General features: G+C 41.7%; 1 protein-coding gene across 5 annotated transcripts in view; it reads right to left on the bottom strand.

Moving 5' to 3' along the window:
- LOC148013048 (Galactose oxidase/kelch repeat superfamily protein) overlaps nucleotides 1–17,385 on the bottom strand; it is a 97,978-nt gene that overhangs the window by 57,001 nt on the left and 23,592 nt on the right. For all 5 annotated transcript variants that reach the window (XR_015688791.1, XM_087667449.1, XM_087667450.1 and 2 more), the window contains exons 3-7: nucleotides 9,536–9,613; nucleotides 9,270–9,386; nucleotides 9,110–9,176; nucleotides 8,968–9,029; nucleotides 63–202 (exon numbers count right to left, since the gene is read on the bottom strand). Coding sequence is in view for 4 of the 5 variants with exons in the window: in XM_087667449.1 (XP_087523575.1) it covers nucleotides 63–202; nucleotides 8,968–9,029; nucleotides 9,110–9,176; nucleotides 9,270–9,386; nucleotides 9,536–9,613 (464 nt within the window). In the remaining variant the exon portion in view is untranslated. The remainder of the gene's footprint in view (nucleotides 1–62; nucleotides 203–8,967; nucleotides 9,030–9,109; nucleotides 9,177–9,269; nucleotides 9,387–9,535; nucleotides 9,614–17,385) is intronic.

Below are 17,385 nucleotides of genomic sequence, written 5' to 3'. Positions count from 1 at the left end.
GTTCAGGGCTGGAGACCGAAAACAAAGAGAAAACTTTTTTAATCCAAGAAGAATATACATACGTAGCTAGAAGAGGCAACCACATTAGTGACTTCAGATCAAACATGTGCAAGTCATTCAATTTATGCCCTTTGACATCCTCACCACCAAATAAGATGAGTACAGAACCTGCCCTAGTCACACTATGTCCAGTACGAGCCACCTAAAGCAGAGAACAAGAAAATTATCAAAGTTTCAACTTTAGCAGGTTAAAAATAAATTTCCAAGATACCATACAATTTAGTGAGTGTGACGTGTGATAGAATATATGTCATATAAACAGAAAGACAGTGCAATTACCAAAATGCCCTTGAATTTGTGTGAGAACTCCCAAAATACCCCTAAAATTCAGAAATTATCAAAATATCCTTTCATACTTTTAGCCAAATTGATTTGACATTTGCAAAACTTTTTCTTCTCTATGCCGAGAATCTACATTGAGTGCCTCGACAAAAATCTGCACAAATACCAGTAACCGCGGAAATTTCTCCTATCATCTCATATTCATGAAACAGATCTTTCACAATAAAACCTGTTAAATGTGATGTCAAAATTATGAGGGGTATAAATGGAATTTTGCAAAAATTTGAGGGCCATTTTAGTTCATTGAGTACTAAATGCGGCACAGCACAGCAACGTGTGACGTGATGACTCTAGGTGTTTGCCACAAGGAGGTAACTGACCAATGTGTGCCACATGTGCCAAAAGAGTGTATGAGGGCACACTAGGCATTGGCATGTTGATAAATTGTGAGGCCAACTGTCAGATGGGAGGGCTGAGAGGGGCTTGACACATACAGGTTGGATACCCTTGCATGAATGTCCCCATCGGTGCTTGGTTTAGGAGTGGAAATCCCACCACCATTGCACTGACACCACCCTGCTGAGGCATAGGAACCTGCTGGTGTGGTACCCTCTGACGTGGTGAATTACAATATGGATGAGTTTGTGAATACAATGAAAGCAAAAGGATGAAGACTGATTTTGATGGAGTAAAGATGAAGCACCAAAAGCAAATGTATTGGAACTAGCATGTGGCACAAAGGTATTACCTAGCCTTTTGCTTCTATAATCACCTCTTCTTGCATTAACATACCAATATGGCTTTGGGTCTTTGTGTTAACTTACACCTGTTACCTACATTTCAAAAGAAGGAATGAAAGAACTTGCAAAAGTTGTATCAGACATACCTTGCACTATATTTGGTGATACAACTGACATTGGATAGCTCATGTTTCCAAATCGATACTTGGGGGTTTGTGATCCACAGCAACATAGATCTTTGATTGACGTGCAAGATTCTCAAGGTTGTAGGCTCTGCTGATGTGCCCAAGGTGATGTATGAGATGGATTACGAGCATAGGGGCTCCCTCCAAGTTGAGGTTGCTCTATTCTCTACTTCAAGACCAGCTCATATTCCTCTCGTGAGAATAGACATTCTAGTTGGTAGAAGGTCTTTGTTAGGAGGAAGATCCACCCTTCTCTTCTTGAAAATGAATTGAGAGTATCTATCCCTTAGAGCCAATGTCACAGGCTCTAAGTGAGATTACTTCGATGAAGACATGGAAGACATCTCAAAAGGCATACTTGGGTCCCAAAAGGCCAAACTTTGTTCGTCATGAAGAGTGAGGATCTTTAGCTCTTAGACCACCTTTGTTTTGCTACCATGTGAGGAAATGGTATGGCAAACACAAAAAATGTGAAGTGCAGACAACATTGAGAACACAATCTATAGAATAGTGAATGATAATGTATGAATGAGAATGAAGATGAGTTGAGCTTAAAATTCATTGCCCATGATTAACTCTTTAAAACAGCCCCAAAACAGCAAATTACCAAAAGTTCATTAAACCGGGAGCAGTTCTAGAGAGTTTATGCCCCACATGCAAAACCCTAATTTGGGAGGATCCTTCAGCATCTATAAATAGACAAGCTGCCCACCATTCAACCTAATCCCTATCTTGCAGGTTTCAACCATCAACTCTCTTCCACTAGCTGTCTAGCTCCCAGAGATTGCTACTACGAGGTCTACAACTATCGTCCAACTTGTGAGAGTGCACAACAGAGCTGAAACACAAACACAAGGAGAAGCAGAGAGAGAGAGAGAGAGAGAGAGAGAGAGGCAGCAAAGAATGAAGGAAGGACACTGCACTGACTTGCTAATACAATGGAGATGGACTAATCAGTCCCCAAAGTGTCAGTGAGGGCATAGAATCAAGCTGATGACAATGGCAACACCAAGCATAGAGAGTCGGAGTGTTAGAGTGCGCACCTGCAAGAGCAGACTGAAGAGTAAAGAGTGTGTGTATGTGTGCCAAGTGGGGGAGCTTGGCTATAAATAGCCATAGATGCCCAAATTTGGCTGACCTGCACCAAGAGAGGCCATAAATGCTGGCTGACCTATAATAAATGCTGGTCACTAAAGAAAAAATGCCATAAAAAATAGGGGGTGACCCTAGAAAAATCCCAAATGACAATAACAATGTCTGGCAAGTGCAAGCAAACTATGGAAAGCAGTGACTAGCCTAGGAATGCACACAGGAAGCTGACAAATAAAGAAAATGCACCTAAACTACGAGAGCTCCTATATCTCTGTCAAACTTAGGAGCTCACAACCAGGAGAGGACAAGCAGACATAACTAACATAGATAGGCTAACACAACCAACCTCCCATTACTGCCTGTGATTAGCTTCCATCATCTACATCAAGTCGTTTTTTGTGTTTTCAGCACTTTTCTTCATCAGCCTCTGCTCCAACTAATGGTTGCTACACTCAAGATCCATCTCCATTGGACAACACACATCAACAACTCCCTCAACCTGCTCCCACAAGAGCCACCGGCTGTAGGACAGCTCTACCCTTGACCATCTTGTACATTGTTTCCTTCATTTACAAGATTGATTCATTCACTTCAAAGTTCAATTTCTTCTTTGTTTGTGTTTGTGTGTTTGCATTTTGAGTTTTGAATTTTGCACATCATTGTCTAAGTCTTTCATGTTTTAGTCGTGATCATACTTTTTGTGTTTCCTCGGTGCAAACCCTAGCATATCTTCACATGGTATCAAAGCCGGTGCTCTTTAAAAGAGTATCCTACAGCTGTCGTGGAGTGCTTGGTTTTGTGCAAGATACACAAATGGCACATATCCGATTCATTATGGTTCAAATGACTTCATCCTTATCACCTCTCAGTTTTGAGGAAAGACTATCTACTCGAGACACAACCAAAAGTTCCAACTCTTCAGAATGAAGCCTACTAGCAAGTTTGTACAATCCATTTTTGTGTGTCTGATTTTGTCTATAGTACTCCTTTTGTTATGTAGGAATCAACTATAAGTCACCATGGAGACCTAGATTGGTAACGGTATGGTTTTGAAGAACACTCTGTTCAAAGATGTTCCACAATGTAATCCTTCATCCTCTGTTTCATTTGAGTATCAGTTTGGTGCTTCCATTCACCTTCACATTTCCTCCCCCTCCCTCTCACATTCACTTCACATTTAGATTCCTCTTCTTTCAATCTATATCCTTACTTTAGACCTGCAATATGTTTACCCAATCTTAGCACACATTGTCTTTGATGCACATCAAGGTTTTAGGCCATCACTAGACACTCATAAGTATACCATTTTGCACCCTAGTACATCATTAGCAAGAATGCCACCTTTTAATGATGTGCCTGACACACACCTGCAAGTGTGTTGCTCTCTGTCCTCTGGTCTTGTTGTGTCAAAAAACCCCCCTCCTACACATTGTACCACCCTTCTCAATTGCTCAAACACATGAATCCCCATCTTGTGCTGATGAGTCACCTCCTTTGAAGGAAACAAGGGGTGGAAAGAAATCACCTCCACATTTAGACCCAATTCTACCTTCCCCAATTGACCCTAAACATAGACCCCATTCCAATACCGATGGTCAATCTCCTTCTTTGAAGGAAAAAGGGAGCACTACACTCACACCCTCACAAAGACCCTCTTGGCACTAAAAAATAGATTTTGCACCTTTCACCAAAAACTGAGCCATGTAGATGACAATTGCCACTTTAGACCCACACCCAAAATCATCTCATCCCTAGCCAACGGTCTTCTACCCACACCAAAGCTGAATCCAATTCCTAGTCCCAAACCAACCCCAATCCCTTTCAGCAATGGTAGTGCCACTCCAAGGAGGTTGAGAGGGGGTTCTCCCCAAGGAGATAGCACAGTTTCTCCACCCACTAGTATCTATGTTCATCAATTGGCTAGCCAATAGTACGGTGGACCCTAGATCTCCCCCTCAATCAATCCCTCATAATCTGACGGATTTGGTCATTACCTTCCCTTAGGCTAGTCTCTCAGGAGTCCTAGGTCATTCTCAAGAACCTTAGGCCAGTTTCCTTTAGGCTTAGCCATATTTTTTCAATCTTCCACTACATTCACTCATACATATATACTCATTGCATTGTTTTTTCATTTTGCTCTCATTTTTTGTTTCGTTTTGCTTTGGAGCATCTCACTACTAACCTCTATTTTGCAGACTTAATCTCTTGCAAGGTTTTATATTTCAGTATAGGGCTAACATGCAAGTTTGCACCGGTCCTTCCTAGTGTAAAGACTTGGGATGCACACCATTCCTTTCATGGTTTCATCTTCCAAGAAGATTTGCTCTTCTACCAGTATGGAGGCTTCCCCTCCCAAGGCAAACTGTGCAACTCCCTCTTGATGCTCTCATGGCAGTGCCTTCTACCTTACTCTTCTAGTCGGGATACTTCATCCTCATCTTCATCTATCCTCATGGTACTCAACACCACACAAAGACCGACGTCAAGCTCCTCTTCCTCCTTCAGCATTGACATCCAGATTTGAGAGGGGGTTCCTACCCTTTCACAGTATTCTACAAGAGTCCGTAGTTGTCTTCAACATTTGCAACACCCCCAAAACAGCAAATCATCAAAAGTTTCATTAAACGGGGAGTGGTTCTAGAGAGTTTATGTGTCCCACATGTAAAACCCTAATTTGGGAGGATTCTTCCACATCTATAAATAGATAGACTGCCCACCATTTAGCCCAATAGTTGTAGGTTTCAACCATTAGCCCTCTTCGACTAGCTGTCCAACCCCCAACGACTACTATTGTGTGGTCTATAGCTATCGCCCAGCTCTCTCATTGTTGTTGATGATCAGCTTCCATCATCTACATCAGATCGTTTTTCTATTTTCAGCACTTTTCTTCATCAGCCTCTACTTTGACTAGTGGTTACACTCGAGATCTATCTCTATTGGATGACACATCGACAACTCCCTCAACCTACTCCCATGAGAGCCACCAGCTGTTGGACAGCTCTCCCCTTGAGCATCTTGTACATTCTTTCCTTCATTTATAGCATTGATTTGTTCACTTCAGAGTTCACTTTCTTCTCCATTTGTGTTTGTGTTTTTACGTTTTGAGTTTGAGTTTTGCACATCGCTATCTAAGGCTTTTGTGTTTTAGTTGTGGTCGTACTTTCTATGTTTCCTCAATGAAAACCCTAGCGTATCTTCACAAACGATATGATCAAGGGAACTTGAACCTACATGTCTAGAGGGCCGAGGCAAAGATGTCTAAAGGAGGTGTTAGCATGTGTTGTTCTCAAATGGATCCCGAAATGCTGCAGCAGCAAGTCTCGAGGTGTTTGATGATGTCCGAGTGACATAGCAGCAATGTAGGCAGCTATGTAGGCAAAACACAGGTGCTGCTGAAGAAATAGGCCTGTTGCCAGCAAACACAGATGCTTGAGGAGAAGTCAACAGATGCCTTGAGTCATCTGAATGCTGGGTGTGTCAATGTGGACTGCAAACACAGGGACAGACCTGCTGTAGATGGAACAGATCAGCTGGGCAACCAGGTAGATGATGAAAGTTGGTACACAGCTGTGATGAGTGCTGAATCCAATCGCCAAGGTGATCAGGCAGCAGCGCGAGACAGTAATGATCATGCTCATGGTGAGGAAGCTCTCCAAACTACGTCACCTGGCTGAGAAGACCCTGTAAACAACAATTGCAGCACTCAGGAAGGTTCCACAAACTTGCAATGTCCTCTCATAGGGGTGTGGGAAGCAATGTAAGATGAGAGTGCTGAAGACTGGTGAACTGGAATGAGGGGATTGAGGATGCACGAACACAAGACTCTTATTTGAGAAGGATTGGGGTACATTTGTCCTACCGTCAAAAATAAGCCATTTATCTGTGGTAGTTTTGCATTAATTGCTTTTTGGGCTGTTTAGGGTGACTAAATTAGAGGTTGCACCATAATTATGACTAAGTGCAAACCTAATATTAGTGGATCAATACAGTCCTCTTGGCCAGGGTAAGAATGATGGTGATGAAGGGCAGGCAGGTTGATGTGCAAGAAAGAAGAAAAAACAAAGCAAGGTGATGATAGCAATGGCTGCAAGTCAAGCAAGAGATGGAGGCAAATTGATTATTGAACAACTTGAGAGACCACAACTGCCTTCTATAGGGATTTTTTATACTTCCGTCCTACGAAAAGTAATTTTCTTTCCTTTTGTAGTAAATGTTTTTGGGGCTGATTATTAGGAGTTAAATTAGGCCATAATTCATGACAAGTTGAGAATAATTTAGGCATTTCATTTTACTTTCTCAACAGGCTTTATCCATCAACAGATCTATAGACTTTTTGTGCAGGGTTGGGATAGGATAGGCCCTGCATCATTGTGCTATCCCATTGGTCAAAGGGGGACCATGTTTTGGCCCCTATTTCATTACACATATTTTGCACGTGAACCTCAACTCTTTTGGGTCCTTTTCCCCTGATATGTCACTGAGAGGGGATGTTGAGATTTAGTGTCCAACTCCATATCTGGGCACCAATTGCATTGGATACTGCCCACATTTAGGTCATTCATGCCACATGGTAAGCAGCACCTTCACCCAGATTAGGTCAGCCATATTCTTGTTTGTCCTCCACTGATGCATGTTGACCAGTTTCATTTACATGGCCCATCTATAGGCTCCATGATTGTATATACATCATTCACTCATTTAGTACTTGCACATCCCAGGTTTCCAGCCTGGGCCATTGTTCATCACTACCACATCAACATTCTTCTCTCTCCGTGCTGTTCATCTTTCTTTGCACCTTTGTCTCCATCATTGGGAGGGCTGGCAAGACTTCAGAAGAGTGAGTTCTCAGGTGTAAAAGTGCTGGCACAAGAGAAATGAATGGGCATGGCAGTCCTTATGCAGGAACCTGTCCGGATCAGGTGTTTTACTGGGTGAGAGTTAGGGTTATCCTTTCTCAAGTCCTGGATTACCTCAACTCCTAAATGCCGTGCTTGGTGCCTTACCCCTCCAGCTTAACACTGGTCTTCCCAGAGCTATCAACCAAAGGAAGTGGAAATAAGTGGACTTGTCCAACGAAAACAGGGGTGAAAGGGTTTGGCCTTGTGATAGCGCTCGCACAACTTGTTGTGCATACCCAACTCACAAAGCAGAATTCCTCTTTGAGTAGACATCATTATACAAAAGATAAGATATTCACATAGGAGTTGCATTGCATGTGTTTTGTCTTGGGTTCAGTCACCTATGATTCAAGTGGAGAGGCACAGTGTTGAAACATGACCCTCATACTGCATATGTGTGTGTACACACTTAAAAAATGTATGAACGTGGGTGTAAGGAAAGTTCACATGTGAACCCACCTTATGGTCAACCATGCATTTGAGCAAAGCAGAGTAGTGTCACTTTGGACAGGGTAGCAGATCAGAAGCAGTCGCAAGAGTAGCAACAGAGGAGGTAGCAGAACCAAGGCTAAGCCATGACGCACAGCGAAGGCAGAAGAGGAGAGACGGTTCCATCATTTCTTTTCATTATGTGTCAACAGAGGAAGTAGCAGAACCAAGGCTAAGCCATGGCGCACAGCGAAGGCAGAAGAGGAGAGAAGGTTCCATCATTTCTTTTCATTATGTGTCTTCTACAGTTAAACCTTCTTCAGATTGAGAGCTTCTGGAAAATAATGGAATCTAGTATTTACCATGAAAAGGAAGTGTGTTCCTTTCACTTCCTTTTCATCTCAACTGCCATCGATAAGAACCTGGATCAATCAAGCTCAACACTAAATATGTTTATCCTTCATCTCGTGTCTTTCTTAATCTTGTTAACTATCTGCATCTTAGAACAATTCTTCAACCTTGGAAGAGTCCTTGTTCGCAAGAGGAGGAGGTTCTTTGAGTCACTTGGCACCCTCCATGATGTTGTGTTGCTCTTTCTCGCTTGTTAGTCAGATAACAGACAAAACATCTCTGCCTTGACATTCCTAGAAGGTTTCAGGTTTAACTTGTGAGTAGGATATGCTACTTTGCACCTGAAGGCCTGTTGTAGCTGTTAGAGGTAATTGTTCAAAAATTACTCTGATCAGCTCTGCCCATTGTCCCAAACCTGGCCTCTATCAATCTTTGCAATGTGTGCACAGCATGTGATGTCTACTTCATAGTCTGACCAGCACAATTTTGTATTGAGCATAAAATGTGGCTTTGCAATTGTGCAGATGCCTTGCACAGTATGTTTCAAGCCTATCCCTCTGTTCTGTAACCTTTCTTTTTTTTTTGACTAAGTAGATCAGTCCATACATCCCAGGCTAGAGATCCATTCCCCTGAATCCAAGTTGAATCAGCCTGCCCTGTCATCTGAACAAACGGCATTCCATAGAAACTTATTTTGCCTTTAGCTTGCCTGCAATAAGTCAATCAATAAGGCCAAAAGCAGTTACCATGTCAGCTAAACCAGTCTGGGCTTTGTTTGCGTGGTTTGACAGACAAACATTCTTTATCCAGTATTAATGATGACAGACGTATTGTGGACATGCATACACCTTGGCACTAAAGCAAATCCTTCAGAATCATTACAAAGCTTTACAGGAAGTGGTAGAAAAATGATGGAGAGGATATACTTACTGGAATTTCACCCTTTGCTTCAATCCTTGACCAGCCCTCTTTCTCCAAATCAAATGACCAGACTGCAGCAATTTTGGTGTTGCAATAAGAAGGTAGATACTTTTGTTAAGATAGCAAGCAGCAAAAAAGCACCGGTCTTAACCTGCAACATTCTCAACTGGTGCATCGGTTTCTCCAGTGACCAACAGCAATGTTTTGCCCCAGGTAACCTACTTGTAAAACATCACTTTAGATTAAGTAAACATCCACAAAGTATCTTGCAACTCCTACCTTTATAAACTTTTTGGCAAAAAGATACCTACCAAGCTGTGCCCCCTACAAGCAGGAAGACCTCGACCTATTTGTCCTTTCAACATACTGCTGTTATATGATGGCTGCACTCCAAGTTCTGACCAAGTGAGCTTGCCTAGGTGCAATTGCTGCAAGTGAGAACATTTGAACAGAGATAAAAGGTGATCAGCCTCTTGCATACTTGAGTAAAGTTTGCAGCAAAGAACAACTTTAAGGTTTTTCTTCTTTATAATCAAACACAGAATACATTTTGCATGAAGGTGACACTTAAATATACCTGCACATCATTGAGCATCCCAAGATCAGAATCACCTCCAACAACAAGCATCTTTCTCCCAATGACAGCTGCAGCATGCTGAAGAAAATATAATATTAGTTTCATATGCCTCTTGAATAGAAATAAAAGTAACACCCTAGCTTGCACCACAAGCAATGCCCTGTGAAGAAATGCTCTAAATGCAGAAAACACAAAACCAATCGTACGACAAAGCACAAACTGAAAACACAAAACGCAGTTAGAGTTAGGGAAACTCAGAGACAATGAACACAATGAATAATGAAGTGAATGACTACTGAGTATATAGTGCTCATGTAGCAACCACACTATGCAATGAATACTGAACCTCGAACTCTCATATCTCTAGGATCAAGGCAGAGATTATGAGCTGGAGAGTGTGTCATACTCCGAATGGATCCCGAAACACAGCAAGGCAGCCTCCGTGTGTCGAACAACAACAAACACAACCACAGATCTTGGGTTTGATGCAGACAATTAGTGAGGAGAGACAAAGACCAAAAACGCAAGTACCTAAGGAGAGAAAAACTGGGTGACATATGGAGATAGTAGACAACTGCATAGGAAGTGTAGGCAACAGTTGGAGGAGAGAAACTCAACAAATGTAAATTCTAGATGATGGTGACAATGTCTTGCGAATGGCGACAAGTCCAACTGATTACATCAACAACAAACACAAGGTTCTGACAATAGCCAACAGCTCCAAGATGCAAGCAACAGCTCACAGGTGGAGATGAAGGCTAGATCAAGCACCAAATAGTAGCAGATAGCGATAGGAAGCTCTAACTGTGATGTCCTGCGCAAACGAGGTATGGGCAACAAACATACGACTCCTGAAACCTACAAAACAAGATTTTGGTAGAGTGGTGAGCTGCGTGTGTATTTATAGAAAGTTTGGGGCACCCAAATTAGAATTCAAGGTTTGGCATGGGAGACCTAGTAACTCTCTAGGATTGCATTTTTTTTTTACATAATAAGGTTTATTAATCAATTAAGCACGTTTTAGGGCTGTTTAAATCAAACTAATGCAATTTTAGCTCAACACCCCCTCTCAAGCCCAAAACTGAGCCATGAGAAATAAGCCCTTGTGTTTATTTTTCTTCTACCCCAAGGCATCCCACCCCAAAGCAACTAGGGCATAGAGCAAAGGATACACATCTATTGCCGAGTGACCTACCAAGACTACAAAGGTGATGGTTACCTTACCAAGGCAGCCCAAGTGATTACCCCAAAGAGACCAAGGCATCGAACCAAGGGTACTCACCAACTACCCAAGGGCCTACCAAGTCTTGCAAAGGCAAATAGAATCAACAATTGACTTTTTTTTTTAAAGCATTGTTTTAATTTGTCACAAGATTTAGTATTAAGTGAGGATTTCAAATCAGTGTTTGTCCTATTGAGTCATTGCCCCGAAGTACAGGAAATAAGGATGCATAGTCCCACTATCTTCATAAAACAAGTAAAACCATCTCACACACTAATAGGATAGGTGCCTCGGGATTAACTCTGTGTGTGTGTGTGTGTGTGTGTACGCGCGCCTGCCAATCATATAGAGAATGTGTGGAGAGAGAAGTAAAACGATGTGGGAGCAAGCAAGACAAGCAAAGCCAACATGCAAGCATAGGAAAAAAAAAACTGCCTTTGGAGATTGCCATGTGCAATGCCACAAGTATGATGAATCCAAAGTCGACCACTCCAAGGGTGATCGAAAAAGGCTAAATGTGCACACATGCATATTTACACAAACAAAATGCCAATGTATGGGATAATGCAAAGGAATATGCAAGTTGTCATACTCATGCAAAATGCGATACAACGATGCTACTTGGACAGTGTTCTCATAGGAAAATTGTTCACTTGCCCAAGCGCCCTTTTACAATCATATCATCCTAACAATACCGATAAAGTTACAAATATCCATAATATATAATGCAAAGTAAATAAATGTCTAAGAGTGAAAAACTGTAAGCATCATCAATGTCACTATCAAGAGAAGAAAACGGTGCACCCCCTCTCAAACTGGAAGAAAAAGTAAAAGAGAATCACCCTCTCCCCATCAATCTTAAGAAATAGAGGAGGGTGTATCCAAGTCGATCCATAGTAGAAGGTACTATAGAACCAGCCTATTAACTACCTTAGTCAAAATATCTGCAAAATTGTCATTGGACGGCATAAACTCTAGGCGAAAAGTACCTAGCTCAACTTGCTCTCTAGTGAAGTGGAAGTGAACCGCCACGTGCCATGCCCGAGGTGTGATGATCGGATTGCCCGCAAGGGCAATGTCACTCTAGTTATCATAGTAGACAAGTGTAAGCATCTCACAAGAAAACTGAAGTGCGATCAGCAAGTTCGTCGAATAGATGGCCTCTATGGTATCATCAAAGAGAGCCCAATACTCTATCTCGAAGCCACCACCATCTCTGGCTTACAACTAGCCCAAGAGATAGGTGCCGTGTACAAGTTATAAACGTAGCCGCCATGGAAACACCAGTGTCAAGATCTCCTACACAATCAAAATCAATCAGTCATCTCAAATGTAATGCAAAGTTTTGCCTTGATTTCCACTAGTGCCACAAAATCTAAGCCAATGAGGAGTATATCATCAACATATAGCAAGATATAGTTAGTCCCGGACGCTGCACACATATAGATTTGGGTCATAAGGGATAGAATGGTATCCATTGTTGAAATATCAAAGTGAGAGCGTAAAATTGTATATAAAAGAGGAAGAAGAAAGCTCGAGTATTAAAAAAAAATCTTTCTTAGCACGTTGCTTAAGTACAACTAAGGTACACTCTCTCAACACTTGAGAGTGACCTCTACGCTATTTATATAGCCTCACTGCTAACCAGGTTTAGGGTTTCTCTTGCCTTTCAATCCATTCACACCTCACCTTCCCTCATGCACTGTTGCTTACTCAAGGTTCCCATGCTATACTTCTAATATCCATGAGTTCATAAGAACTCGTTCATCCTATAGCAGTACCAAGACCTCGATGCTTGCTTCAACCCATAAAAAGCTTTTTGCAAGCAAAATACCTTGTCATTCTGGTTAGCGGAAGAAAAGTTAAAAAGCTACTCCACATAGATTTCCTCCTCCAAATAACCTTTCAAAAAGGCACTTTTAACGTCCATCTGATAGATCAGCCAATCGTGGTGAGTAGCGAGTGCAATCAATAGATAAAATTATGTCAACCGAGCTATAGGTGCAAAGGTTTCTTCATAGTCAACACCATGCTTTTTCCTGAAACATTGCACTACAAGGCGAGCCTTGTATTTGTATAAAGGACCGTCAACCTTTAGCTTGGTCCTAGAAATCCACTTCATTTGGCTTGTGACAAGAACAATCCACCAAGGTCTAAGTCCCATTTCGATCAATACTATCAAATTCCTTCTCCATGGCCTCATGCCGTAGAGTCCTAGAGAGCCGTCTACAAACTATCTAGCTTGGAATGTGTAATGTAATCAGCTATAAACAATGATGTATATCAAGCTTGAGGAGCGAGCCAAGCAGATCTTTTAGGGCCCTAAACAATGATGTATATCAAGCTTGAGGGGCGAGCCAAGCAGATCTTTTAGCGCCCTCCGGAGTGGAATCCGATGAAAGAATCCTTGAACCCCAAATGATACTGGTACCAACGAGGTAACAAATCTTACAAAGGAGGCCTGGGAGCTGAAGTATCTACACAAAGATCAAGAGCAGATATAGTAGATCCAACTCAGAAGGCACAATCTCATGCAATGTAAGTGGAAGTGAGGAGACAGACTCTGGTGCATAAGACTACACTATGTCCCTCTCATCATCAAAGACGAGATCTCTTCTAACGATCACTTTGTTTATCTAAGGATCGAATAAATGATAGATTTTCGCTTTGGAAAATAACCCACAAAGATCAAGAGATCTACCCAAGGGGTGAGCTTTCCTATCTTGTCATCCAGAGTGTGTATATAAGCACAACTATTGAAGACTTTGAAGCGAGAAACAACAGGTCGAGACCAAAAAATGCCTCATACGGAGTCTTTTTAGAGACTGTCATAGTTGGACATCGGTTAAGGATATACACCAAAGTGTTAAAAACCTCAATCCAAAGGCATTCAAGAAGCTTTACAGCAAACAAAATAGAGTGTGCCATGTTCATGGCAGTCCAATTCCTACACTCTACGACTCCGTTTTGTGCAAGGGAGTTGGCAGGAATGAGCTACTGTGCAATGCCTTGCTACTATAAAAACTCCAAGAACTCGTGGGAGGTAAACTCGCCAACAAAATCACTCTCATAATATCCACACAACGACAAGTTTGGTTATAAACCAGCAACACCCAAGCACAGAAATAAGTGAAGGCATCGGACTTTTGCTTGAGGAAATACACCTATATATACCTAGAAAAATCATCCACTATCAAAAAGAAGTACAACGCACCATTCAAAGTGGCAGTGGATATGGGACCACACAGATCTACATAACTAAGTCTAAGGGGTTTCTTAGCACGGGTGGTAGACTGTTGAGGGAAGGGAGTATGATATTGCTTACCTAGCTAACATGCTTTACAGACCTCTCGAGATAGTTTTAGGCAAGAAAGGCCCTCAACCATCCCTTGACATGACATCTCATAAAGAGAGTCATATAGCCTAGACGTCCTAAGCGAAAATACCAAGGATGCTCAAAGTCCATGGACTCCTATGTCGTGGCCAAGGCTTGGAAGTGATGGAACTCCAAATCATCAGCAATCGATTCAATAAGAAAATGGGCCATGTGGTAACGACCATTAGCATGTGCCTTGTTTCAAGCAATCACTAAACCAATATAAGAGCCTAGGAAAAAACCATTCATCCCAACTAGCAAAGTGATCTAAATTGATGAGATGGGTCCTATCATGAGCCGCATAGCAGTTAGCCAAGTGTGCCCATCACTCAGATGCTAAGTCAAAATGTTGAAGCTAAGAGTGAAACTTAGGGAATAAGCCCTATATAAATTCAACAATAGTGGAGGCATTACGTGCCTTCCATGAGCGGACGACCTCGTATGAAACAAGTGCAAGATCAAGTTGAGGTTCCTACCCTGTACTAAATTCCATAGATTCGAAAAGTCTAAGACATACCCAATCAAATTTGACCAAGTAGTGTAGTTTGAACCATTGAAACAAACCTTATCATTAAAAGCATACTTGGCAAATGAGAAGCCAGAACCATGAGATATCTCTAAAGATGGATATGTGGGGTAAGATATAGGATAAGATGGTGGTGGTGGTGGAGGTGGTGGAGGAGGAGGATAAGGAGGAGGAGGCGATAATGGTGGATAGGCAAAAATAGATTGCTGATGCCAATTGCTGCAGACATACCCAATCAAATTTGACCAAGTAGTGTAGTTTGAACCATTGAAACAAACCTTATCATTAAAAGCATACTTGGCAGATGAGGAGCCAAAACCATGAGATATCTCTAAAGATGGATATGTGGGGTAAGATATAGGATAAGATGGTGGTGGTGGTGGAGGTGGTGGAGGAGGAGGATAAGGAGGAGGAGGCGATAATGGTGGATAGGCAAAAATAGATTGCTGATGCCAATTGCTACAGAGATACCAAAATTGCCATAGTTTTATATGGTACCATAGATGGAGATGGAGGCATTGGGCCACAATAGCCCTATCCAAATGTCGGTTGGGACACAATATAATGACTGGATGATCCACTAGGCAAAGCCATATAGGCAAATTGTGGTACCAAACGATTCACACTTCAGTATATCTAGGATACACTCCTAGAGGGATAACCCGAAAGTATGTGGGAGGTCAAGCCTCTGTCACTAGTACACCACCTAGAAAAGAGTATGTAGAGATCCCAAAGGCTGTGCCTAAGTGTGCAAAACCCCTCAGTGTGGTGAGTGGTGATAAATGTGGTGCACTTAATGGAAGTGGAAAGGAAGGTGCTGCAAAAGAAGAGGGATGAATAAGAGCCCAAATGGATTAGTGATAGATGTTCTTGTGGGAAACGTGGTTGGTTTCTTTTGTCCATTAAATGTGTTGGATGAAGAAGCACCTACTCCAAATTGGCCATGAGAAATAAAATCATTTGAAAGAAAGGAAAGTGCAACGGAAGATAAGGGATGGGTGGGAGCCCAAGTGCATTAGTGATAGATGTTGTTGTGGAAAAGATGGGTGGTTTCCTTTGTCCATTAAATGCATTGGATGAAGATGCACCTACTCCAAATCGACCATAAGAAATAAAATCATTTGAAGGAAAAGAAAGGAAATGAATACTTACAACTTCTTCTTTCAGCTTATTACCTAGTTTTGAGTTCATAAAGAAATGCATGTCTTCCTCATTACTCAAAAACCAAAGGTTAGTTTAAAGAGTCTCTTCTTGGTGAGCATTCCCCAATCCAACCAAAAAAATAAAAATTAGTTGACATTGAATCTAACATAATTGGGTTCATACCTAGTATTGGAGAAGGGAGGTACTATGGAAGTAAAGTGTAATTTGAGCCAAGTTCCACTTGCAAATGGCCAATCTATAGTAGAGATTCCGAAGGTCCTACAAGATCATTAGTTTTGTACACCAAATCTAAAGGAGATAAATCACACTTACCTTCAACCTTCTACTAAGCCCTATGCATAAGTAAGAGATCATACTCAGTGGCAAAAATCTAATAGTTCGATGGTTCTCCGCCCATGTCAGATCAAGCAATAGCAAGCTAGGAGGCCCACTCTTGATCATTTTTGTCCATGTTTGGCTATGGAGACTGGAGTAGTGGTGTGAATGCATCCGAAGTCATCTAACCTTTTTGTTGTATCAGAAGTGGTGTAGCAATGGAAGCGTAGACAAGTACTCAAATAAACTATTGAACACAAGACAAAAGAGAAAGAAAACAGAAGAACACTACAAAAAAACAAAACTCAAAGATATGCTCAAGAAATGAAATCCATATACCAAAGCACGAGAATGACACGTACAACAATGAGTCACTAGCTGTGTGGGTACTCGCACCGGCTCCTCTCTCCAACAAGAAGAGCACTTCAAAAACAATGATGACTAAATAGCAAGAGGAGCAGCCACAAAATAAATAGACCCAAAATATACCACATATGGCAGTTGGTCCACCAACATTTAATGCTAGCCGATTGGCATAAAATGCCACAAATGCCACACAAAAATCATTAAAATAATGCCTAAAATATGGATTAAAATGCCCAATCCATCTAGCATGCACAAACTCACACGAGCTAACAATCATGTTAATACTCTCTCTCAGATCATGGGTAATCTAATACAATACAATGATACAATGATAATGACTCATCACAGTCCATATACAATATAAAACCACCAGAGTAAAACCATGGATATCCAAGCAGTGGGTGACCAGCCACCACCAAGGTGCCTCAGAGAGAATCTGATATTGATGTCAATCGTACCAGCACATGAAAGTAGAGAAGAGTCATAATAGATCGTTGTGTCTGTCAACAATGTCTTGTAGTAGTATACAAGACCATCTTGTCAAAAATGCCTTTGAACATACATGACCATGGATTCCCCGCCTTTGGCCAAGACCGCCAAAGTATCCCCTCATGTGACCTCGGACTAGGAGCCATTCCTGCTCTATGTCAAAGAACAGCCCACCATGAACCTGAATGTCAATCCCAACTCTAAGATTTGAACCTACCAAACTTCACTCAATGCATCAAGAACATCCCTCTCTGAAACTTGTGCACCTATATACTTGTATAGATGAGGCTCAACTGCCCCATCTCACCACCTTCTCACACTCTCTCTTTGGCACGGGAGAGTCGTGAGAAATGACTACATCACCCAAACTAGAAAGTAGCAGAGAAAGGGGC

The sequence above is a fragment of the Lygodium microphyllum genome, chromosome 26 (assembly GCF_053477565.2).
Source record: "Lygodium microphyllum isolate KBCC chromosome 26, Lygodium_microphyllum_v1.1.10, whole genome shotgun sequence".
Classification (NCBI taxonomy): domain Eukaryota; kingdom Viridiplantae; phylum Streptophyta; class Polypodiopsida; order Schizaeales; family Lygodiaceae; genus Lygodium; species Lygodium microphyllum.
Note: the sequence above shows the minus strand (reverse complement) of the source record. Positions and strands in the feature narration are given on the sequence as shown.